General features: G+C 32.7%; 1 protein-coding gene across 1 annotated transcript; it reads right to left on the reverse strand.

Annotated features, from left to right (window-relative positions):
* Nucleotides 1-466: 466 nt before the first annotated feature.
* On the reverse strand, nucleotides 467-7221 carry LOC117929120 (ras-related protein RABF1). Its single transcript, XM_034849336.1, has 8 exons — nucleotides 7058-7221; nucleotides 6519-6595; nucleotides 5491-5574; nucleotides 5216-5310; nucleotides 4941-5046; nucleotides 1730-1819; nucleotides 1554-1640; nucleotides 467-1078 (listed from the first exon to the last, which is right to left on the reverse strand). Exons 1-8 carry the CDS (start codon nucleotides 7080-7082, stop codon nucleotides 1040-1042), a joined length of 603 nt encoding a protein of 200 aa, XP_034705227.1. The 5' UTR covers nucleotides 7083-7221; the 3' UTR covers nucleotides 467-1039.
* Between the last annotated feature and the right edge of the window lie 20674 nt (nucleotides 7222-27895).

Genomic DNA, 27895 nt, shown 5'->3' on the forward strand with positions numbered 1-27895 from the left:
CAAAACGCTACAAATTAAAAAGTGTTTCAACCAGAATTAGAGTATGGTTAGTACTGATTTTAAGAAGTGTTTTTAGCTTTTCTAATACTTGAAAATTTTTAATTTGTAAACATTAAAAGGTTATAAACACTTCTTAAAATCACTATCAAATGCACTTTTACTCTGCTCTTACAAGAATCATAGCAAAAGAGCCAAAATCATATGCAAAAGGCATTTAGAACTAAAGCAAGGTTCGCCACTTTACAGGATTTTAATCCAGAAACCATTCCATATACATGATAGAAATAAAACAATCAACATAATATTAGGGCAGAGAACATTTGAAATGTGCCTTAGTGATCACCTGACATGACTGAATTGAATACATTTAGTATGCAGGAATAGGATTAAGAATAAAAATGAAAATGAAGATGAATCACAATACCATATGAAAGGCGAAAAAAAAGAAAAAAGAGGAATTTAAATCTGAGGACATTGAGTTCCGATTTGCATGATATTGAATTTTTCATCCCTATTCTCATTCTGACAAGTGATTCAAACGCAATACTAAATTGAAATGGAACGAATCTTATTCCCTATTCCCTATTCTAACATTCCAAACATACACTTAAAGTGGTAGCAGGAGCAGAACAATTGTTTTCCCAACCAACAACAGATCCAGTCTCTGATATACAGAACTGAACCCTGTTTGGCACATTTTCAAGCTCTCACCCTGGAAACATGTCTACTCATCAGCCTTTCTGCACTGGCTCCACTACAAAGATGAATTTGTGTGCCCATAAGTAACCATCATGGATGGAATGATGTCAGCTAAATTTATTATGGGACTAGAACATGACATGATTGGGCAGTAACTTTGACCTTAACAGTGACAAAACATATAGGATGTGTGATTCATGATCTCACAACTTCAACAGTTCAACTAGAAAAACCAAACCAAACAGATAATCACGAAGTAGAATATACACAAAGTTGGTAATAGAGGCAGGTAATTGATCTCCATAGCATCAGCAGCTGTTTTCAGTTGTAAGATCTGCAATCACGATGAGGAAGGGCGTGGCAATCTTTTAGCAATTTCCTGCCAGATAATCATCAAACTTTTTACTTCCAAGCAAGTCCGAATACATATGGCACGGAGAGAATACTTTCTAAACATGATTTCCATAACACCTGGGTAACCAAGGGGCATAACCTGCCCATTGCCCAGGTGTTCGCAAGCATATGCCATATTTATAACATGTCATATATACTCAGCATTACATAGTTGAGCAATGCAATGTGTTCGCAAGGAGTTATATGGCCACTACTATGTTACTCCTGCTCCCACTATTGTAATACATCTATTTCATTTCAAGGATAAAATAATGGGAGTAAACTGATATTAAAATGTTATCATTATACAAATGATCAAGGAAAAAAATCTAAACAATAAACCACATTAGATAATGGCAGTTTTGTTCATCTAGAGCTATTATTCACAGCTTGCCATTAATTTTAGCAATGTCCTACAAATAGAAAATGGTTACCATTAAAAAATAAATGTCAGGATGTACCTCAAACAGCTGGTTTATGTTATCAGCTGTCTTTGCAGATGTCTCAATAAAGAACATACCATTCTTCTCGGCATAATCAATACCATCCTTCAAGAATAAAATAAACACGTGTTAAAGCACATTTTGTGAATACATAGGAAAAGCTGAAGCATTCAGACAAATAGTATGACACTCACTTGAACTGGTACTTCTCGATTCTCATGAAGATCAGCTTTGTTCCCAACTAAAGCCATGACAATATCAGGGCTTCCATGTTTTTGCAATTCCTGTAAAATTACAAAATTAATTCACTATAAAGGGAAAGATTCAACATAGCAACAGGAAGTTAGAATAAGGTAAAAAGGGTGAAGACAAAAAAGGATATCTGTGCTTTACCAGCAGCTCAACCTTTTGGGAAAAGAACCCCACCTTCCATTCCCATTAGTATCTAAGTTTTGGCAAAGCATAATGATATAAAACCATTAAATTGTCTTTCAGTAACATATGCTTCCTTTCTGTTCTTTTTTTCTTTTTCTTTTTTTCTGGATGTAACACAGGTATTCCATAGATCAAGGGAACAATTTTTACATCAACCAATCCACTGTTTCCAATATACCCATTGCAGAGAATTAGCCATCCAACAAGAAGGGAAACGATATCACTTTGTATGAGATCACTCCAAGTTATGGGCGTCATTATCAACAACAAAAAACTTTGGCCAGCTGCTAGTTACATGGCAATAAGGTGTTCATAAAATACAATTACTGGATTGATATACAGAGAGAAATGAGATATTTGTATATCTTTTAGGAGAAATGAAAAGGAAAGAAAAATAAAAATGATAAATAAAGAAAAGAAATAAATATCATCTGTTTTATTTATATTCATAACTTGGTTTTAATCAATGACAAAATGCAGTTCATGTTAGATCCTCGATAGACTTGGCAGGGAGTTAAGAGTATGGAATACATCTACAGACTAAATTGAACTTTTAAATAAAACATAACAGCAGACTGTTCAATATTTTATAATGGTTAATATACTGATCTTATGCACAAAAATGAATTTGTACTGGATAAGATGTATACGGATAGTAAGTAAAGGATCATCTGAGAGAGACAGAATTGCCAGGTGAAAAATAGACACAAGCTAACCAACCAGGTAAAATGTCGTAACTTACTTAAATCAAATTATTTGGACACAGATGAACCAAGATAGCCACACCAAGTAGGCTGAAACAAAGAAGTTATCATAAAACCTGGGAACAATGTCCTGAACCAGTTTACAAGAGTTGGAATTCCTATCTTAAGAACATAATTAGCATTTATAAGCAGGCTATTAGTACACCACAGATCAATCAAGATTTCTGTTAATGCAGTATATGGCATCAGGGTTTGAACCATACAATTTCCAGGTTTTTTTCACCTGAAGGAAAATCTCTTGATCTTTTTCAGCATATACCATAGAAAAACTAAAATGGCAGAACTGTTGCAAATATAATATCTAAAACCATTCCATCACAAATCCAATGATTTGAGTTTGCCAAATATGTCTGCAAAGTTCAGAAAAGTGTCAGATTTACTTATGCGTTGCTTGCACATGCTCAAACTGCCAGTATTCCACATATTTCCTTACTATATTATCTGCAGAACCTAATTATCACAATCAAGTGTTTGTCTGTAGGTAATTTCTCATCATTGCCTAAGCTAAATTCAACTCCTCTTACAAACAAGTTAGACAGCAACAGACCTATTCATGTATGACAGCAGCAGGTGGCACAAATCAGGATCAAAGCCTAATACAGGCTACGAACCTAATTTCAGAATTTGAATTTTAAAATTTTCAGGATCAGAAGAAAAATCTAATTTTTATCCATGCTAAAGATGATTCTCTACTTGTAAGAGAATTTAGATAGGCAATAATTACATTGAACATGGGCAAAAATTACCTTCCCAAAGTTACCTCAATGGAAGATGTAGGGAATTTATCTTGTGCTCCCTCTGAACTTTAGATGCCATTTAAAAGTGCTATTAGATACCAATTTGATGCAATGAGAAGTTGGCACATCTTAAAAGCTTCCAAACATTAAAGCTTTGAAGAGGTCGGGGACTTCTTTCCTCTCATACTGGCTTTATAACTGGGAGTAAGAAGAAGATTTGGAGGGTGGAGGGTGGAGGGCGAAGGGTGGCTCTGTAGTGCCTGCTATAGACAATTTGGAAGGAAGTGAATAGGAGGATGTTTGAAGGATATGAGATTTCTATGCCTAAACTAAAAACAGCTTCTTCTGAGTAGTTTGTTCTTTTGAGTTTCTAGTGTTCAGTAGCAAGAGAATTTCCTTTTTTAAGACATTCTTGATGATGAGTAATCAATGTTTTAGAGGCTCCTTTTCTTTTCTTTTTGTGGTACACTAGCCAAAGGGTTAGCCCTCTCCTATAATGCCCACTAATGTGGTCTCATAGGCATTGCACGCAGACACTCCATTCCTACTGAAATCAAGGGCAGAAGACTCAAGGAGCCTAACATGGGCTTAGTACACCTTAATGGTAGTCATGGACCTCCCATCACCTACAAAAAGGAGCGATTTTTAGCTTGTTGGCTAGAGTTGGAGGCTTGTTGAGACAAATGAAAATTGGACACATATTAGGCCTATTTGTTGGATTGAGATGGAGAGGAGACGCACCATTATCCTCGATTTTGGTCAGCCAGCCCACACCCCAAAAAGCATATCTAAAACCCACACGGCCATGTCTTAGGGATTACACACTTCCAAATCTCACAGTTAATCTCAGAATTCTATAATCTTCCTGAGATACCTCTTGGGATACTTCCTCAGATGTAACACTGTCTAACCACCTCTCAATTATCAATTACTTGGCTCTCTTCTCAAGCTCAATCATCTCACCATACACATGGCCACGCTACCAAAGACAAATTTCAAAAATAAATAAATTAGAACTTTCTCACAATTATATCTAGACAATTTCTGGCACCACAAATACATGATCAGAACTAACAAGTCAATAAATGTTTAAAATTTAGAATAGAATGAATAAAAGATCATATCTTTCTTGTTTTGAACCACTAAGAGAGATTTTCAACATTTAAAAATTTCTACTAGTTTTGACCTATGCAAAAGTCTATTCCTACAAAATAATATATAATACCTCACTCTCACTCACCTATATACATATAAGACCCTGTCTTTGAGGTTTCCATTTTAGAGTGCAAAAAGGTCAATACAATCTATACATCAAGTCATTTCTTCATAAACTAAAATGAATAACAAAGGAAATAAGAATTACACCCAAAAAAAGAAATAAATAAATTAAGCAAGCAAAGAAATAGAAATAATTAAGCAAGAAAGAAACAGAAATAAATACTATTGCACTTCCTACTAAAAAAAGATACCTTAACCCAATACTGTGCTTTGTTGAATGATTCTGGGCTTGTTATATCATACACTACAACTGCAACTGCAGCACCTCGATAGTAAAGTGGTGCCAGCGCAGCATACCTGAGGAATGAAGTTATCCTCTGTAATTTTCTCAAATGGGTTTTCATGGAAGAGAGAGAGCTCTAGATCCATTTCAATAGACTCAAGAAGACTATAAGTTGAGTTATTTCTATTGAATTTAGAAAGTCAGATAAGTGAACAGGAAAAAAAATGGGTTGGCCAATGATACCTCTCTTGACCAGCAGTGTCCCATATTTCAAACTTAACTGTCGTAGAATCTTGCAAGGCAATTGTTTGTGACAAGAATGAAGCTCCTACAGTCACCTGAAGTTATTAAGATCAACCAATCTATGTAAATCTATCATGAAATAACATCCATGTATTTTGCATGAGAGGATTGATGCTAACATCCATTGGCACAAAACAAGGTTGAACAGAATTTAATATAATAAAAGGAAAAAAAAAATGTGCATCACATAATATATAGCTATGTATATTTCTTACCTTGGATGTAGGGTCAAACTGGCCACGAACAAAACGAAGAACAATACAGCTTTTTCCAACACCAGAATCCCCCAACAAAACCAGCTGCAGACAATGATGGACCAAGAGAGCTGAAATAATTTAGGGTTCTTATTCACTCCTATATTTACCCATCAATTAATTTCTATAATGATATTTCTTGCAGGTAAGATAATTCAAGTCCACCTCACTAATAAAAGAATACCCAAATGACCATCCAAGATCTATTCAGACTTATTTAAGTGTACAACAAAATACCAGCCTTGTTCAAATTACCATCATTTGCTTGGATTCTCTGACTCGTTGATATTAAAAGTTTAAAATCCAAGTCTAACACCCACACACACCCTACCGAGTATTTAATAGGCTTGAAATTCAAACAAAATGATCTTTATATTCCCTGGTAAGGGGATGGACTAAAACCAACCTCATTCTATAATCAACTGACACTTTTGAGACATTCCAAACACTCTGGAGATGTCCTTAATTTGGCCATGTAAGGTACATGCATGCATCAGGTCCATGTGAAATAACACTGCTTAAACACATTTGGGAACACATGGGACATGCACCTACAGTCTCAAGGTATCCATACCATGTCAGCCTGTTAGCTTTGTATTTAATGTACAGGTCTGTGTGGAGGCTACACTGTGAAAGCAAAAAACTGTATGCTATACCACTAAAATAGAACCTCCTTCAATACGAAAATACCTAAAGACTTGAAATTACTAGAAAAGTATGAACTAAGTGGAACATGAATCAGATGACTGCAACTTTTGGAATCTATTCAAACTTCAAAAGATTACATTAAATTAAATAAATGGACCTTTGCCCTCAACATCCCTACCAAATTTTAAACAAATCATAGATATTCCTCCCCTTTTTTTTTCCTTGTTTGCCTCTCTCTCTCAACAAAAATAAATAAAATAAAAGAAATAAAGTAATAATCCACAACATAAGAGTTCATCATCACAGAAAAAACCGTTGCAATGATTATGCCAATTAAGTACCTTAACCCGGAGGTTTTTTGCATCGGGTGCTCCACCATTCTCCGCATTCAGCCCACCCAACCGTCCAGAATTTCTATCTGCAAACATCACCAACCCATCAACCAAAATTTAACAACAATTCACAAAAGGGATACGAAACCAAAGCTGTATACAAACAAGAATACCTAAATTATCAAACCCTAGCAATTCCCATATATTAAAATACCTGATCAGACATCAATCCTCTATTAACTCAAACATCTCCAAATCCACAAATCAAAAAACCTAATAGATTAACATGGATCCCATTAGGGTTCCTCAAAAATTCAAAACAGCAAAACCCTAACAGCCCCGTTTGAAAATCGCCGCAAAAAAAATAAATAAAAACAAAAGAACAAAGAATTAGGAATCTACAAGCTGCATCAAATTTTTCCGAAGTGAAGCTCCGAATTTTTCTATTTGCTTTACTTTTCCCACATTTCTCAGCAACCAAACAGACCTTAAACCAAAAGGAAAAAACTTTTTAAAAGAAAAAAAAAAAATTGATACAAAAAACATACCCGGAAGGGAGGAGGAGCAACCCATGTCGAGGAGAGACGGTGGAAAATAGAAATAGAAAATTTGGTCTATAATGAAATCTAAAATCCAAGGGTAGAGACTGTCGGAATATAGAGAGGAAGAAGGTAAAGGCCGTTAATGGCTGGTACTCCCTTGAGAATGTCCCACGCTTTCCAATTTTGTCTTTCTTTTCAAGGCACATGTTTATTTCTGCATTTTATATTTAACATTTTTTATTCGTATATATAGTTATATTTATATTTATATTTATATTTATTATATTTTATTATATTTAGGGGTCTTGTACTCGACTCTCTTCCCCTTTGTACTTCATTTTAAACGTGGTAGCAAAAAATTTAGGGCATCTTTGGTTTTACACAACCGATTTCTATTTTTGAAATATTAAAAACATGTTTAGAGAAGTAAGTGTGTTTTTGTTTTTTATATTTCACATGTTTTTAAAAACTATTTTTTCGAAAATAATAAAAATATTTTTTTTTTGTTTTTTCATTGTTCAAAGAACAAATTGTTATATTTATTTTTTCACTATTCAAAAAAATACTTTTAATTTAAAAAAATTATAACTAATATAAAAATTTTTAAATAAAATAATTTTTTAAATTTAAATGAATTGTGTATGTAAAAATTATTTATCTATATATAATATCAAGTTAATTGAATAAAATACTTTATTAATTGAAAAAAACAACAACTTTCAAACATATTTTTTGTTTTAATTATTCTAAAAAACTTTTTTATTAATTTAACTAAACATGTTTCAAATATAGTTTTTTTTTAAAACACAAAAAAAAACCGTTCTTAAAATTTGTTATCAAAAGCTATTTTTAAAAACAATTTTCAAAATAGCAACCAAACAAACCCTTAAAGTTTGTCAAGCAACTATTTTTTAAAATCAATTTTCTATTCTCTAAAATAAAATACCTGAAAAACTCATTTGATAATCAAAAACTATTTTTTATTTTTTGTTCTTAAGAATAAAAAATTAAATGTTTTTAGAAAACATCTTTTAATTATTTATTATTAATTTTACTTATTTTTTAAAGACTTTTTAAAAAATAAATATATAAACATTTAGAATAATTAAAAATAAAATATTACATTGTTAAAATATATTTAAAAATATTAAAAATATTTTAAGTTTCTAAATAAGTTTTTTTTTACAAAACAATAAAATATAATTTTAAAATTTATTCTAAAAACTATCTTTTAGAATTATTTTTAAAATTAATTAGCAAACACACTCTTCTTTTTTAATATAACATTTTTCTAAAAAATTTCATGATTCCCTTCCCCAATCTATCGTTTTCTTCTTCCCCTCGTACACTCCATTCTCTCTCCTTCCTATTCAAACCTTTTTCTACCAAACTTGTCTCCTCAAGCTACATATTAATTTTTTTCACAAAAAAAAAAAAAAAAAAAAAATTGTTACATTTGATTTTTTTTAAAAAAATCAAACAAAATAATTTCCGTTTGTTTGATTTTCCTGTTAAAAATATGAAAAGTAAATAAATAAAATAAAAATTCATATATTTTAAAATTATTTAATTTTTATATTAAAAAAACAAAATAACATATAAAAAATAATTTATTAATTTTAAATATATTTTTTATTTTTCCTTCACTCCCCCTTCCTTTCTTTTTTTTTTTTTTCAAATTTTCTAAGAATTAGACATAATCATAAAATTAAAATAAATATAAATAATTTATTTAGAGGTTTTTTATTTTTCTTGGGGCCCTTTTGCTTAGTTTTGTTTTTTGGTAAAAAATAAATAAATAAATAAAAGATTAAAGATATAAATCCTTTTATATTTATGAAAGTATTTTTGCTCAATCATAACACCACGTGCAAGTTAATGAATTGAAAATTTAATTAATAAATATGGATTACAAAGATATATTTGGATTCCCAAATTCTAATTTGTGATGATTGATATGTTGAATTAATCTCATTGGGTATTGTTTGCGTCTCCTTCAATCACATGACATGTGAAAGTGAGCACAAGATGGCACATGTATGTATCTTTCCCTACAATAATTAACAGCAATTGATTTGATTTAGGGATCAAATGATTTTAGTCTCTCTTACTCCAACCATCAAATTCGAGAAAGAGAATATAATGGCCTTGATTTTATTGAAGTATTTTAATTTTAGTTAAGTATATGTAGATGTTAAGGACATTAGAATCAGTGTGTTTGATTTATGAGAGATATAAAAGTTAAATTTTTGCATAAAAATCTAGTTAAATTTGAGTTTCGTTAATGAAACGATTAGAGGAGTAATTAGTGTTTGTTGGGCTTTGTGGAGCCTAGTTTTGTTTGATCCGGTTTGACGACCCGACCCGAATAATATTGCATGACTTTTTAATGGGAGATTTACCGAGGTCTGTTGGGCCCGTTTAGCCCATTGTGAACCACCTTTTGTAATTAGGGTTTTTTAGTATGGTGGGGTTGCCGTATTATATATATAGAGAGAATATTGTAGTCGCTAGGTTATACTTTGTATTCTTTCCTAATAATAGTGATATCCCTGCAACTCCATGGATGTAGGCAAATTGCCGAACCACGTAAATACTGTTTTGTGCGTGTGATTGTTTTTCATTGGCGTGTGTTTTTCTCTAATTTCCTACAACTGGTATCAGAGCCTAGGGTTAAATTTGAGTGGGAGCAATGGCAGAGGAAGCAGGAAAGACGTCTGGAATAGAAAAGTTTGATGGCACAAACTTTGCGTATTGGAGGATGCAGATTGAAGATTATCTCTATGGGTAGAAATTGCATCTGCCTCTTTTGGGGACAAAACCTGAGAGTATGAAGGTTGAGGAATGAGCGCTTCTTGACAGACAGGTTCTAGGAGTTATTAGGTTAACTTTGTCTAGGTCTGTTGCACATAATGTTGTAAAGGAGAATGTAAATTCACAGGTAGATTTGAGTACACCTGTAACTGAAGTTCGCAGATCTTCCAGGAACATTAGACCTCCGCAACGTTATTCACCTGTTTTAAATTATCTCCTGTTGACTGATGGTGGTGATCTAGAGTGTTATGATGAAGCCTTGCAAGATGAGAATTCAAGCAAGTGGGAGTTAGCCATGAAAGATGAGATGGATTCCCTATTGGGGAATCAGACATGGGAACTGACTGAATTGCCAGTAGGAAAAAAGGCTTTGCACAACAAGTGGGTATACAGAATAAAGAATGAGTATGATGGTAGCAAACGTTACAAGGCCAGATTAGTTGTTAAAGGGTTCCAACAGAAGGAGGGCATTGACTACACAGAGATATTTTCTCCAGTTGTGAAGATGTCAACAATTAGACTTGTACTTGGAATGGTGGCTGCAGAAAACATACATCTTGAGCAGTTAGATGTGAAGACAACATTCCTTCATGGTGACTTGGAGGAAGACCTTTACATGATTCAGCCAGAAGGGTTCATTGTTCAGGGACAAGAGAATCTAGTCTGCAAGCTGAGAAAGAGCTTGTATTGCCTTATACAAGCTCCTAGACAGTGGTACAAGAAGTTTGACAATTTTATGCATAGAATTGGGTTCAAGAGATGTGAAGCTAATCACTATTGCTATGTTAAGTCCTTTGACAATTCTTACGTCATATTACTGTTGTATGTGGATGATATACTTATTGCAGGGTCTGACATTGAAAAGATTAATAATCTGAAGAAGCAATTGTCCAAACAGTTTGCAATGAAGGATTTGGGAGCTACAAAGCAAATCCTTAGTATGAGAATCATTAGAGACAAGGCTAATGGTACATTGAAGCTTTCACAGTCAGAGTATGTGAAGAAAGTTCTCAGCAAGTTCAACATGAATGAAGCTAAACCAGTGAGCACACCCTTGGGTAGTCATTTCAAACTAAGCAAAAAACAGTCACCGAAGACAGAAGAAGAAATGGACCATATGAGCAAGGTGTCCTATGCCTCAGCTATTGGCAGCTTGATGTATGCTATGGTGTGTACAAGGCCAGACATTGCACATGCAGTGGGAGTTGTGAGCAGATTCATGAGTAGGCCTGGAAAGCATCATTGGGAGGCAGTCAAGTGAATTTTAAGATATCTGAAGGGTTCATTAGATACATGTCTTTGCTTCACAGGTGCAAGTTTGAAACTGCAGGGTTATGTAGATGCTGATTTTGCTGGTGATATTGATAGTAGAAAGAGTACTACTGGGTTTGTTTTTACTCTAGGTGGTACAACTATATCATGGACTTCAAATCTATAGAAGATTGTTACTTTGTCTACTACAGAAGCTGAGTATGTTGCAGCAACTGAAGCTTGAAAGGAGATGATTTGGCTACATGGTTTCTTAGATGAATTGAGTAAGAAGCAGAAGATGGGCATTCTACACAGTGACCGTCAGAGTGCAATTTTTCTTACCAAAAATTCAGTTTTTCATTCAAAGTCGAAACATATACAAACAAAATACCACTTTATATGTTATCTTATTGAGGATAAACTGGTAATATTTGAGAAGATTTGTGGATCTAAGTACCCTGCAGACATGTTGACTAAGGGTGTCACTATTGAGAAGTTGAAGCTGTGCGCAGCTTCAATTAGTCTTCTAGCTTGAGAATAGGAGGATGAGTTATAGGGATGAGGGATTGTTTCTTGGAGGATAGCAGTTTGATGTTGGTGATTGGACTAGTCTCCAAGTGGGAGATTTGTTGGGCTTTGTGGAGCTTAGTTTTGTTTGATCCGGTTTGACGACCCGACCCGAATAATATTGCATGACTTTTTAATGGGAGATTTATTGAGGCCTGTTAGGCCCGTTTAGCCCATTGTGAACCACCTTTTGTAATTAGGGTTTTTTAGTATGGTGGGGTTGCCGTGTTATATATATAGAGAATATTGTAGCCGCTAGGTTATACTATGTATTCTTCCCTAATAATAGTGATATCCCTGCAACTCCGTGGATGTAGGCAAATTGCCGAACCACGTAAATACTGTCTTGTGCGTGTGATTGTTTTTCTTTGGCGTGTGTTTTTCTCTAATTTTTGTTTCTCACGGGTTGGGAATTCGGTTTAATTTCCTACAACTGGTATCAAAGCCTAGGGTTGGTTTGAGTGGGAGCAATGACAGAGGAAGCAGGAAAGGCGTCTGGAATAGAAAAGTTTCAAATACATCATATTTATTTTTCAGAAAATAAACTCATACCTTTCTACTTGAGTCATCAATAAAGGTGATGTAGTACCTTGAACCTCCTAGGGATGCAACCGGAGAAGGCCCCCACAAATCAGTGTGTACTAGTTCCAATATTTCAGCCTTCGGTGTCCTGCCAGTTTTCAAGAAGCTCACATTTTTTTGCTTTCCTAAGATGCAACTTTCACACATGTCAAAATCAATGGACTTCAATTCTAGTAGTTTTCCTTTTGACAACAACATCTTCATCTCTTTCTCACTCATGTGACCAAGTCTGCAGTGCCATAAGCTTGTGTTAGTACTTGCATCAGCAAGTGCAATTGTGTCTCTTGGACATGAGGTCATATACAGAGTACCAGTCTTCTTTCCACGAGCCAATACCCTAGCTCCCTTTGTAACCTTCCAAGTACCACCAACAAATAGTATTGCATGTCCTTCATCATCAAGTTGTCCAACAGAAATCAAATTTCTCCTCAGGTCAGGAATATGTCGAACCTTCTCTAGTAACCAAACAGACCCATTGGGCAACGATATCCGAACGTCTCCCAGACCCACAACATCCAAGGCTGAACCATCAACCAAATACACCTTACCAAAATCACCTGCAACATAATTCTGTATGATTTCTCGGTGTGGAGTGGTATGAAACGAAACTCCTGAATCCAAAACCCAATCATCAAGTGAACTGTCTACTGCAAGAAGTAATGCATCTTGTACCTCTTCTGTTACAGCATTAGCAGAATCATCTTCATTCTTCTTCTTAGGGCTTTTGCATTGCCTTTTAAAGTGACCTGTTTTCCCACGATTTCAGCATTGTACTTGTTGGCCTGATCTAGATTTGCTTCTATTCCAATTAGAATTTCTGGAATTTGATCTACCCCGATTTGAATTTCTGTCTTTGCCTCTTGTCTCAAGGTTTAGGGCAGAACCAAATCCTGAGGTTTCACCTGCATCTCTTCGACGAATCTCCTCAGCCAGAATTAAATCTCGTATATCATTGTACTTGAGTTTTGCTTTCCCGTAGAATTGCTTACTGCCATCTTCATTGCCTCCCAACTGTTTGGCAAAGAAGCCAAGACGATCAGAGCATGAATCTCATCATTAAAATCAATTTCTACAGACGACAATTGATTTGTGATTGTATTAAATTCATTCAGATGTTGTGCTACTGATGCATTCTCTGTCATCTTCAAATTGAACAATTTCTTCATCAAATGCACCTTATTGTTTGCGAACGACTTTTCATACATACCGGGCAAAGCCTTCATCAAATCTGTTGTGGTTATGTAATTCGAGTCGGTTAGTTAAATTCCTTCCTCACATAATTGTATAAATTCTAGAATCTGAATTGAAGTAAAAAATAAATTTATTTTATCTCAAATACATTTTTTTTTTACATTTTCTCTCTTTTTTAATATGGTATTATAATGCATTGATGGTTTCAAGTTTCATTAACAAAGGGTTTGTCTATGACAGCTATAGAAGCTTCAGCTTTGACCATCAGGTTTAGAGTAAGTTTGGTAGTAATTCTATAAAAGTCTTTATAATATTTGAATGATACAAATTTAAGTGATAAAAATGATAAAAACACTTCCTAAAATTACTATCAAACGGGATTTTAGAGTGTTTTTTACAATAATTTTAGAAAATATTTCTAATTTTTCTAATACTTGAAAATTTTAAGAAGTGTGTTTGATAATAATTTTAGAAAATGTTTTTACATTTTTTAACATTTCAATGATAAAAATTTTCTAAGTATTAGAAAAATTAGAAACGCTTTCCAAAATCACTATCAAATAGACCCGTAGTCCCATTACTTTCGATCATTCTATCTCAGTAAAGCTAGACGTCAGTACTCATTTAATCTAGAAACAAAGAAGTTATAGCAGCGATTTGAGGGCATAAGCTGTAGAATTTTCTTGATTCTTCCACGTTGATTCCGATAAAATTTCTCTTTGCTCAAGATGAAGAAGTAGGAAGAGTCAATTCTGAATTCTTATATTAGGAGCAACAAGATCAACTTCTAGTCTCATGGCTGCTTCCGTCTATGTCGGAGAGTCTTCTTACAAGAATGGTGGGTTGTGATAAGCAAGTCAGATCTGGAAAGCATCGGAGAAGTACCTTACATAACAGACTAGAGCAAAGATTTTAGAATACAAAAGACTCAACTTCATTAATGAATTCTTGTTGAAAATTAAGAATTGTATTGATCATTTTGCTTCTATTGGCTATAAAATTTATCTCTTAGATCATTTAAATGCTATTTTTAATGGTTTGACAGAAGAATATAATATGTTTTTAGTCAAAAACTTGATGACTTGCATGGATTATAATGGCACAGATCAAATTCATATGGGAAACAACACAGGTGTGTTAATTAAACATATTGGTCATTCTGATTTCTCTTCTCTCTTCTCCCTTTGCCATATGAATTCTCTCCCTTAAAAAAACTTCTTCATGTGCCTTCAATTACAAAAAATTTATTGAGTGTCTCTAACTCTAAATTTGCTATTGACAACAAAGTTATTTTTGAATTTTTCCCAATTCGTGTTTTGTCAAAGATCAGGTCACCAAGGAAACATTGATCGCAGGAACAGTTAGGAATGATCTCTATGTCTTTGATTTTCTAAAAGTCTTTTCCAAATCTCCTCACGTTCAGCTACATCAGCAGCCTCTCTGTACAAAAGTCAATAAACCAAGTCTATCTGAAAATCATACTCATTCCTATAATAATGCCCATGTACTGAACAATACTAGTAAATTCTAGAATTTCTCTTTGTGATTTGTGGCTTCAACAACTTGGCCACCCTTCTTTTCAAATTATCAAAACTGTTTTGACATATTTTAAAACCTCTAGTATTGGTAAAATGGCGTGTGTTTCTCTTCAGCTTATTATCAAGGCAAAATTCATAAATTTTTATTTCCTCGATCTACTATTGAATATCACACTCCTGGAACTTGTTCACCCATTCACTTCAGTGATGCCAAAACCAGTTTTACATGGATTTACTTAAGGCCAAGTCTGAAGCACTCTCTAAATTCAAGAACTTGGAAGTTGTTGTTGGAAAACAATTAGGCCTATCTATAAAGTCTTTTGTAATCTAATTGGGGTGGAGAATTTAGGGTCTTTTCTGAATTTCTAAAAAATGAAGGTAGTCATCATGGAGTTTCATATTCTGCTACCCATCAACATAATGGTATAGTTGAATGCAAACATGGACATATGGTTGAAAATGGTTTAGCTTTCAAAGTTCTGGGATGAGGCTTTTCTTATTTCAGTTTTTTCTAATGAACTGTTTGCCTACAACCCTTCTGAATCTCAAAAGTCCTTTAGAAGCCTTATTTCTTATTAAATCAAACTTTTCTTCTCTAAAAGTTTTTGGATGTGCCTGTTATCCAAATGTCAGAGTTTTCAATAAACATAAACTTCAATTCAGAACAACTAAATGCACCTTCATAGGATATAGTCTAATTCATAAAGGGTACAAATGCTTACATCCTAGTGGCAAGATTATTATTTCAAGAGATGTCATATTTGATGAACTCTCTTTTCCATATGCCACTAGCACCTCTAATTTTTCTAATCTTACTCCTTGAAGTCTTTTTTCTGTGGGGTCTTCATCTGCAACTATTCCTATCACCACCTCAGTCACTCACTCGTGATTCTATTTCTCCATCTCAGCAACCTGTTCTTCCTCAAAATATCGTTTCCTCTTCTAGTCCTGATTTCCTTCTTGTTGCTCCCTCTAATTCTAAGAATTCACTTGACCCACATGTTGAATTAACACAACCTACATCACAACCTGTTTTGGATTTGGTTTTATTATCCCATCCTACTTCTCAAGTGTTATAGGTACTCATCATATGTAGACCAGTTCTAAGTTTGATCAGTCTCTTTTTATCTGGTTCAAAAAAAGTCATTTAGCATACTTGTTTATGTGGATGTCATTCTTGTTACTAGGAGTGATTCAAAGGAGGTTGCAGCTCTTGTATCTAATTTGCATAAAGTTTTTGCTTTAAAGGATCTTGGCAAATTGAGCTATTTTCTGGGTATTGAAGTTCAGAAGACCATTGAGGGACTTCATTTATCTCATAAAAAGTATATTACTCATCTTCTCTGCAGAGCAACGATGCAGTATGCCAAAGGAGTTGGAACTCCTATGACAAGTAGTCAGAAACTTTTTGGTTTTGGTAGTGTGACCCAATGAGAGATATTCAATTGTACAGGAGCATAGTTGGAGCACTCAGTATGCTACAATTACAAAGTCAGAAAGAATCTTGAGGTGCTTAATTGGCTGGTTCTTTAAACTTTGGTTTACATCTAAGGAAAGACTCAACACTAAATCTTGTTGGCTTCTTAGATGCTGATTGGGCATTCAATCCTGATGATCACAGGTCTACTTCAGGTTTCTGTGCTTTTCTTGGCTCTGGTTTGGTTTCCTTGGCACTCCAAGAAGCAACATACTGTTCCTCGATCAAGTACTGAAGCTAAGTACAAAAACTTAGCTAACTTGAGGGTTCAAATATCTTGGATAAAGGCTTTACTTGAAAAGTTGCAAATTCTGTGTACCAAAACTCCAACATTAATCTGGTGTGACAACCTTAACACAGTTCTTCTTTCAACAAATCCAGTACAACATGCAAGAACTAAGCATATAGAACTAGATTTATACTTCGTATGTGAAAAGATTGCTCGAGGAAGTATTGTTGTTTGTCATATTCCCGCTCAAGATCAAGTTGTTGACATACTCACCAAAGCCATCTCTAGTACTAGGTTCTATGAATTAAGAATCGATCTCAAAGTTAAATCATCATTATCCAACTTGAGTTTGAGGGGGGATGTTAGAGATAGTCGTTAAGAGTTTGTTAAAGTTCGTTATGGTTGTTATGCAGCTCATGTCAATTAGTTAAATTCCTTGTTTATAGGATTGTGTAAATTCTAGAATCTAAACTGAAATAATAAATGAATTCATTTTATCTCAAATACATTATCTATATTTTCTCTTCTTTCTAATAATTAGAATCAAGGTCCGGTTGTGAGAAGCACATGAATGTGACCTATATATGATGGAATTTTGTTGGAAAATGAAGCTACCATTTCTATTCAACCCAAACTCAACTCAATCTTATTTTTCTAAAAAACACGTGAATAGATCATGTTATTTGTTTAACTCAATCCGACCTCTAACCTGAACTATTCAACCCAAACTCAACTCAATCTTGTTTTTCTAAACTCATGTTGAATTTGGGTTGATTGAGTTAAACTCGGTTTGGTTGATTTAAACTTGAGTTGGTTGGATTAAAGTCAAGTTCCTCAACCGGGTTAATCGAGTTGATTAGGTTGCATGATCTAAAATCCATCATTGGTGGTTTTAAATAACTCTTTTCTACATATTTATATCAAAATTTAAATGGTAAATAAGACAAAATTTCAAGATAACAAAAAAAATGTAAAAAATAAACTTATATCTATTTTTTTAGAAAAATGAAGAAGTATATAATATAATTATAATTTGGTTTTTTTTTCTTTAAAATCTAAGAAGAAAACACATATATTCAATATAATAAACATTATAAATATTATAAAAATATTAAATCGAGTTCATGTTAGGTTCAAGTTGAATATGTTTATTTAAGCTCACTCAAACATCGACTTAGGTCAGGTCAACCTGTCGAAGTTGCATCCCTAGGAATTATTATTAGCCCTTACATTCCTTGGTGGAGAATGTAATTGATTTGAACCACAATCAGGTTTTGTTAGAGGTTATTAGAATGTGTTTAGTTTCATCCACCTTCAAATGAAGAAATTTGAAACTAATCACTCATTTACAAAGTCTCACATAATTTGGCACCATTTATTATTTTTTGAATAAAGTAAAAATATTTTTAAAACATTTTATTTTATTTGATATGATATAAAATTATTATTGACATAATTATGAAAAAGTTATGATGAAAAGTTTTAGATATTTTACCATATTTGAATTGAAGAATTATTTTAAAAAAAAATGTTAAATTGTATCTCCTATTTGTGTTCATGATTAAGAATTTTTTATTCATGAAATTACATAAATATTCTTTATTAAGTTTTGAGTTTGTTTCCTTTCATTGATAATTTTTCAACTACTCTCAACCCGAATGAGGAGTGGTATTTAGGATTGGAATTAGTTCTTATCAAGATTTTGGTTTAAACTTTTATTTTGGTGCAATATTAATTTTTTTTTGAGTTAGAAGTTGTTTAAATAGTAGCAAAGTGGTTAATATGTTTTGTTTTTCTTTTTTTTTTGGAATTTAAGGATTATATTATGTTTTACTTATTTTTAATAGAAATTTGGTATTTTGAGTCTCTAGGCTTTAGTATAAAATGATTGTCAAACTCTAAGAGTGGATTTTGGCCTGATAGGAATTGTGTTAACTCCTACCACATGTTGTGCTTGCTATAAGGGATTTTTTTTATTAAAAAAATTATTATTAAAAAATAGTTGTTTAATAAATAAATAAATAAATAAATAAATAAATATGGTACTTTTCATCACTTATTTTATTTTTACATTGAACTTTAAAAAAAAAAAAATACGAGTTTAATTTTTATATTGAAGAACGAATTTCACTTTTAATTAGACTAAATTCATCTTTTGAATAAATGAGTTCCTTTTTACTCATCTTTTTAAAATGTCATTTTTATATTGAACTCTTATTTTGAAAACACCGGTGAAAACAATTTTTTAAAAAAATATTTTAAGAAGTTACACTCCTCACCTAGAAAGTCTGTCATAAGGGAAGGTCGTGAGGTACTTGTCTTTGTAATTTTGTCTCTAAAAGGGTTTGAGCATAGGTGTAATTGAAAGCTAATTAAGAGAGAGTTAGGCGGCCTTTGGTTTTTGGGATAAAAGTAAAATATTTGATTTTTTTATTTAATTAAAAGTAATTTATTGATATCGACTAATATAACTAAAGTAAACTTGTTATCAATAAATTTAGTTTAGTCACGGTTGATATTAATATATTATTTTTAGTTGAATAGAAAAAATCATATATTTTAATTATTTTTTATTCAGACAAAAAATAAATACCTTGATAACAAGACACCTAGTAACAACTTAAAAAGCCAAATAGCTGCTTGTTTTGTTGATGTCATTTGATGCTTTTAATTATACAAAGGAGACCTAGGCAAAAAAATTGGAAAAACTTTGGGGGGAGTTTTGAAAAAAAAAAAAAATTGGAAAAAAAAAATTAAAGGTCAATTTAGTCTTGAGTTAAATATAAACCAACAATGTCGATTCGGTCAATTTTTCTCTAAAAACTCATCCAACTACACCTTTTTTTACGTCCCAGAAAACAAAATCCAAACCTCACAATGAATAGCATTAATTTTGTTAATACCGTTGGGTTTAAGACTAGGCCAAGGCTACGAATTAATATTCCACAATAATCTGAAAGATTACCTGGGCCATGCTAAAAGCAGCCCAAGCCCATCTTAACCTAACTTAAGAGGGTTCGACCCACCCGGCCCGTGATCGGCTGAACATCTGGACCATCGCATAGTCGTCTGATACTTTTCACTTCTTCCAGAAAAGTTCGTATTTCCAGATTGAAAGCCAACCTTTGAGCCTTCTCAGCCTCCATAATCTTAGAATGGCATCAGTATGAGAAGGCCATGGTCATAGAAATCTGATGGAATGGCAGCTCATTGTAAGCTTTTCAATATTCTTTGTTGTTATGCATCCAGTAGCATATTTGATTTGATATATATGTGAAAATAAAAAATAAAAAAAATCGGAGTCACCTTCTATGATTTTTAACAAAAGTAATGAGAGGTGAGAGTCATTTAGAAAAGTCATAAATCATACAAATGCGGGACTGTAAATTAGGGGCAAGGAGAAACGGCTCGATCGCATGAACCCCGTCAAATCATGCTCAAATACTATATTAAACTACCAATTTTTCTAAAGGTTTACAATCGTAAGATTTTGATTCAATATGTGTATTATACTTTTTTTTAACAATTTACAATTCTATGGGGAAAATGTCGGTGGTGTTAAAGAATATTTTCATTTGCTTTAAGATTAGGATTTTTATTATTTTTAATTTATTTGCAGAATTTTATTGTTTTAGTTTAGAATTTCAATTAGGATTAAAATTGTATATCCTTCAGGACTGATGAATCATTATTAGTTTTGAGAAGTATTTAAAAAAATTGTCTTTTGCTTTTGGTGGTCACACCATGCGTAGCATGACTAGGTAGCTCAAGTGCGTAACAATCTAGTAGTCTTCAAAGGAAAACCCATCCTTTCAGTCTTAGAAAATTCTCTTCTTATTTTAAGACATCGCAAGTTGTTTGATTTAAGCAGCCGCCATATTTGTTTCACGCAGGTGATGAGTGTTTTAATTGCCTTCTAATCATGCCACCTATGCAATGAGGTATTATAATTGGAATGACTGCCTTCCACTCATGAATTAATGATAAGACTTAGCTTCCTAAGCAACTGCTACATGTCCTTTCATCCATGGCCAATCGCTATACCATTTAGAATTTTATTATACGTGTCTCGAAATAGTCTATTTTACATTAAAATATGTTTTTGAAATAAATTGACATATGTTTGATAAAATTTTAAAAATATTTTTAAAAATCTAAAAAATCACTTCAAATGCTAATAGATCACGTTTTTTGAAAAATATTTTACAAGTGATTCTCCTCAAAACACTTTTAAAGAAAACATTTTCATAAAAAACATTTTAAATAAAAACATTCTAAAATGTTATTTAGTTTTTTAATTTATTGTTAAAAATAATTTAATTTTAGATTTTAGATAGTTTTAATTTGTTACTTATTTCTTAAATTTTTTATTGAATAAAAAAAGTCAAAATTTTATATTTTTTTATAAATGATAAAAATATCCTATTATTTTTTAATATTTAATAAAAATAAAATATTAAAAAATAAATAATTTAATACTTAATACTATTAAACACTATTTAATTTTAAGTTTTATTTAAAATTAAATAAAAAGACAAATATCACTTGACAATTTTGGTCATATGAAAAAATTCTCAATTTTTACGTAATTAATCATTTTTAAGAAATTTAGCTAACCAATAAGCATCCATTTCTTTCAACTATTCCAAATCAATCGAATTAATATTCACACTCAACCAAAATTTGTCATTTCCATTCATTATTATGTTCAAGTCATTGGAATCTAAATTTGGAATACAACTCATGCAAAGCTTCACCAAAATCATTGAATAAAGAGACTACTTATCTAACTTATTTGGGTCTATAATAGAGTTTAATTATATTGGAACTTATCATGAAGTGAAATTACCAACAGGTACACAATACACACAATCTTAATTTAGATTAAAATTAGTCATGAAAAACAGTAGAAAATGTCTCTTCTTGGATTGTCTAAATCATTACCTTTTTAAGTTGACCTAACCGATAGCTTAAGCATCTTATAATAAATAGGAAAATCCATGTATGATTAAGGCTGGTTTCTTAGTCAAATTAAGTGCCCCACATGGTACCAATTAGTGGGATAGATTCATTGAAGAAGGGTGAAAGAAGGGGAAACAAAAAGGAATTAGGGAGAGATTGTGTGTATTTATTGAGGGAGAAATGAGGTGGCAGAATGTTGACATGTTTGGGGTATAAGTGATAGGACTAACCAACCTCCTGGGGGACACCCCCACCTGAAGCTAAGAGATAAATGGGTCCTTTTTTGGCAACATTGTTGAATTTCTACACAAACTTTGGCCTTCTTGCCTTAGTCTTTTTAACTTTCATTGCTATCCCAATCTGATCAACCCAATCCTTATACTGTTTTTGGTAAGACTTTCAACATCACTTTTGGGGGAAAATTAAAAAAAAAAAAAAAAAAAAAATCATCCACAGTGCCACACTTCTTCTTATGCTACTCTGAGTTCCTCTATGTGTTGACTCGATTATGACTCGAACTCATCAGGTATTATAATCGCATACTTAAATTGTATACGAGAAAAAAAAAAAAAAAAACAAAAAATTACAAGTTGGGCTACAAAATTTTTTCCTTCTAAACCAAAATATGTAACAAAAAAAAATGATACAAAAATTAAAAACTATGTCTCAACATTAGCTCCTGATTCCCATAATGAGAATATATAGAGAGTAGATATAGGGGATCAATGGTGAGCTAGGCATTAGACAGAAGGCAAGCATAATGGTGGGAAGCACATCTTATCACATGGGCAGATATCCATCATGTCTATAAGCCAAATGGATGCCCATTATGTGTGTGTCTCTCCCCATTTTCATCGATGCAAAAATCATAGTGGGTCCATTCCCAAAATTATTTTCAAGTAAGGAAGCCAAGTGTTGATTAAGTTGAACAGATTCATGGAATATGTGAATGTGAGCACAAAAGCACTTTGAAAGAATTTGCATTTTGTGGGCCTATTTTGCATGCTACCTATGAATGTGTATCATCATGATTTTGAGGAAATCAAAGATTCCTATATATTAACTTTTTCTATGAATCGTGCGGTTCCTCATCATGATTTTTTTCCTTATGATTGATTGAGATTAGACTGCATTGGTTGATTTTTTTTTTCAAAAGAAGTTGTATGAATCATGTAGGTTGTGGACATTTGCATATGAGTCTGAAATACTCTATAATTTACATCTAATTTTATATATAATTTTTTTTTAAAAAAAATTAATATAAAAGTTAGAAAAATTATTAGTTATTATATAAGAAGTTAGTTGATATTTAATAAAATTTTAATAATATTCATATTCTCATTTTTAAATCATGATTTTTTACTTCTATTTCATTTTATAGCCAGAGATAAAAATTTAAAGAAAGAATTATTTTATATGAAAATTAGAATGTGTTTTATCGTAATTTTAAGAAATATTTTTAACTTATAAAGTATTTTTTAAAAATATCAAAGTCAAGGACACCTTGGTCGGTGAGGTGGGAGCTCCCCGTGATATTTAATAAAAATTTTATAATATTTATATTCTCATTTTAAAATCATGATTTTTAACTTCTATTTCACCTTAGAGCTAGATGTAAAATTCTTAAAAATATATTTATATTATATGAAATTTAAGGTTTATTTGATTATAATTTTAGAAAATGTTTTTAACTTAAAAAATGTTTTTAAAAAAATTAAGTATTTAATAAAATTTAGAAATTATTTTTAATTTAAAAAAAATCATTTATAATATTAAAAATTTACTTATAATATTTTCTAAAAAAAATATTTGATAGTAACTCTCTCAAAAATACTTCAAATAAAAAAACCTCTTAAACACACTCTTAAGATGACTTAAGCTAGACTCTTGACACCTTATCTCATAATTAGTTTTCATAAACCAATACATATTTATTTATTTATTAATAGCAATGTTATTCCCCTTCTAAATCATCAAAGCATTTTCACATTGGTAGAAGTGAATGAACATAGAAAGATGATGGAAAAATGCCAAGAACTAGGAACAAAAACAAAGGTGAGGGGAATGCAAGGGATGGTGACTCATTCCATATCATGAGTTTGAGGCTTAGGAATGACTGAATGAGACGGCCAATATTTCACACATTGGTTTGGGCAACACTTGGAGTTATTGATTAGACTAACCCACTTTTCCTTGTATACTTATAGATAAATGGGTCCTTCCCTTCTTCTTCTATTATTGTTTTTCTACACTATTTTATCCTCAATTTCTGGGTTTTGTAAGCTCTGATTGCTACCTCTAATCATCTGTTCCATTCGACCTTCCCTACCTATCTTATGCTACTATTTTCCCAATAGATCAAGCTGTTGCACTACTTTCAAAGTTAGGGGAGTCAACTGTGAAACTCCATGTACGAAAATCAGTGTTAAATAAAAGGAAGTGGGGGCCTAACAGACTTGCTGCCAAGTTGCCATTCACTGGCTTCTCTGGGTCCACATTGTAGGCATTCCAGACTATTTTCTAATTTACAACACACAAATTGCAAGATTTTATTTTCTAATTATTATTATTATGATTATTTTTTAGCTCTCCGTTTCAGTGCAGGGGGTGAAAGCATGGAAATTGTCACGGAGGGACTGCTCTTTTAACCCAGAGCAGGAAATTTTTTTTTTTTTTTTAAAAAAAGTAAATAAATAAGAGGAGAAGAGAAGGGGAAAGTGACATCACGTGGAAATGGGGGAAAATGATTGTGGGAGTGAGAGAGAGTCCACAGTCCTTTCTTCCCATCTCTCTGCCTTTGATGTGACTCCTTCCCACACTGCACGTGTCATCTCTCTTTCCCTCTGGGCCACTTCCCCTGCATTTCCTTTCCCCCTCTTCTCTTCTCTTCTCTTCTCCTCATCTCCTCTCCCACTCCCAAAATATCAATTTCCTTTTTTTTTTTTCAATAAATAAATTAATTTATTCCAATTTCCGAATAATGGGAGGGTAGGGTTTCCTCCCCAACTTTCAAAATTCAATCATGAACATCTGCGTTGGAATGTGAATTTCTTCTTACTTTGTACTTTATTTTATTAATCAAAAATATAATTATTTTAAAATTTTAAAATTTTGAAAAAAAAAATTGCTAAATTATATTCTAATTTTTTTTTAAATATTTAAAAATTGAGACAGAATTATCTCAACAATTTAATATGTATAGAAAAGAAAAGAAAATTACCGTTTTCGTTACGACAAAGGTTGGCAGTAAAAAGGAGGAAGGAAATGGTAAAAAACGGGGAAGGTGGGACCCATGACGGAGTTGAAGTTGAAAAATGAGGGAAGGTGCGCACGAGGGGGCAATCAAAAAGGGTGAATTTGAGCTGTGATATGCGTACGATGTCACGCTGTTCTAAGGATTCTCGCTGTCGGCTTACGTTAGCCTCCTCCCCTTTCCTCTTCTCTCTGCCCCGATTTTTTCCATTTTCCAGTCCATCTCTTCATCAACCACTCTCCTTCAACTTCGCCGGTTCGCTCTCTCTCTACTCTCTCCACTCAGTTTTACTACGTATTATTTTATGGCCATCTAGTGCTATCTTTTATACCATAGTGTTATTATTAATATTTTTAATATAAATTTGGACCGTTGATTACCTTGAAATGTTTGGTGGAATTTGAATAGTTGATTTTAGTCAACAACATATTCATCAACTTTTGATGAGTAATAAAACGCATGAATGTATCTTGAAGTAATATTATTTGAATTGTTCATTGGATTTTACCATTAACTTGATCTAAAGCTTTAAAAGAGGGCAAATCCTATACGTAATTGTGTGGGTCAGATGGGCTCCAAAAATTTTGGGGCAACAGATCTGACGAATTTGAGTGAGTTTTTGAAGCGACTCACCGAGTGCAAAAACCAACAGGTAGAGTCGACTCAGTACTTATCCTGCTTGCACTGGCAGTCTTGCACCCTGCGTTACTGGCCATTTATTTTTTCCTTTAATGGACACAATTCAATAAACAACACACCACCACATCTGTTCACCAATTAACGCATTTTCAACAAATTTCATTTCATTTTTCGCCATGAATTTTCCCACCTCCCCCTTTCAAAAAAAAAAAAAAAAAACTTTCCCACCTCCCAAACACTGCCAGATCACGGCCACCAACCAAATCAACAAATCAGATAAACCAATCGCCCAAAATTCACAGCAATCAACCATAACCCTAAAAACCCACTTGAGAAAACTGGGAAAAAAGGCCCAAAAATCCCAGATCGAAGAAGCTAAAACCCATGAATTATATCATAAAATGTGCTACATTTGTTGTGATGGTGTAAAAAGGAAGAAAAAAACTGAGTCTCTCGCGTGTACACTAGTATATATACACTCACAAAAGGGATTAAAAGAAGAGGGAAATCCTATATATAGAAATCTCTAGGCATAGATTCAAGGATCGCCGCACTCATGCCAGCACACGAGCATGGTGACACATCGCCGGAGAATATAGAACCTTGCTCGCTGCTCCTTCACCAGCCTACTGCATCTCCGGCCAAAAGATCTACATGGGTTGCTCACGTGTCGGTTGCAGAAGCTCGTGCTCTCTTCATTCATCACCATTTTCTTCGTCCTCTCCTTCTTCTTCTTCTTTACTGCTTTTGGGTTTGAGTGGGAGAGAGAGAAAGAGAGATTTTGTTGGAGTTTTATCAGTGAAGAGGTTGGAGAAAGGGTTTCGTGGCTTTATATAAGGATCTTCAACTGAGTTCGATTTCAAAAGACGGTTCTACCCCTGGGGTTCGAAGATTTTTTGCTGCCTTTGGTGCGAGGAGAGGTGTGTAATTTTGGTGACTTTGTAACCCTAAAACAGAACCTGGGCTTTGTATGGTCTTGAAAAGAGGAGATTGAGAGAATAACGAGGGTTTATTTATTTATTCATTTTCAAAGCTTGTTTATAACGAAGTTTAATTAATATTTTTTAAATTAATTAATTAATTTTTTTAAATATATAGTATATAAAAATAGGGTGCATGTTGACTGATGAGATTATTGGGCAGTAGAATTGTGGAAGGACTTTGATAATGAAATGATGGAGGCTTGACAATGCTCCCACCCTCACGTGCTCCTGATCTATACTGTCTCATGCTATTTTGAATCAGTTTTGGCCTTTGGGAGCCTTCTTTTATGAATTTAATACCATCCCTCTTTTTTTTTTCACAAAAAAACCCCTTTCACATTGAACTCAAGAGGTGGGCATTTTTATATATATATTTTTAGATCAAAGTAACATTATATTCAGCAAAAATAATAATATTCAACTTTAATAAATTATATTATATAGTTTAATCAAAATGCGTAAAGTACAAGCCTATAGTTAAAAGGCTAAAAGACTATGAGAATTGTCAACATTATTCCAAGAACCAGGATAGGATAAGTGATTTGACAAAGGAATATGAGTTGGATAATACATCCATGAGCCTTGAGAATTTTTTCTTTGCCTACTATTTGTAACTTTAGTAGCCATACATTATTAAGATTACCCATATTCTTCCTATTTTTGCATTCACATTGATACACTTTTTTTTTTTTTGAATTCATTCCGGTTTTAACCATCTATAATGATATTTTTCATAATAATGGTGTCCTTTTATAAAAATTTACATCCGATTATATAAATATCATCTGCTTTAAACCCAAAAAAAATATTATAAATACCTTTTACGAGGTCAAACAAATCATTACATTGAACTCGATAATTATTAATTATATACATATTATTCATTTTAAATAATAAAAAACTTTCACAAATTTAAAATATATCCATAAACTTTATTCCTTATTCGAAATGAAAAATATTTTTTCTCGGGTCTCAGTGAAAAAATCAATCAAAGTTTGGTGGGGGGAGGAATTTTAATGGTAAATTAGCAAGGTATGTCGGGAGTGGAGGAGTCAAATCATTAAACATAATGTGAATTTAAAATACATCTATAAGCTTTATTCCTTATTGGAAATGACAAATATCTTTTCTCGCGTGTGAGTGAAAAAATCAATCAAAGTTTGGTGGGAGGGGGGGAGAGGAATTTTAATGGTAAATTAGGAAGGTATGCCCGGGAGTGGAGGAGTCAAATCATTAAACACACAATGTGAGTCTACTTAAACGGTGGATTGAATTCAATTTTTTCATCAATATTTTTTGGGTCAAATCAATTTCCTCGAACATATTAGAACATGGACTTAACTTGTTGCCAGCTGGGT

Source organism: Vitis riparia, chromosome 13 (genome assembly GCF_004353265.1).
Source record: "Vitis riparia cultivar Riparia Gloire de Montpellier isolate 1030 chromosome 13, EGFV_Vit.rip_1.0, whole genome shotgun sequence".
Classification (NCBI taxonomy): Eukaryota; Viridiplantae; Streptophyta; class Magnoliopsida; order Vitales; family Vitaceae; genus Vitis; species Vitis riparia.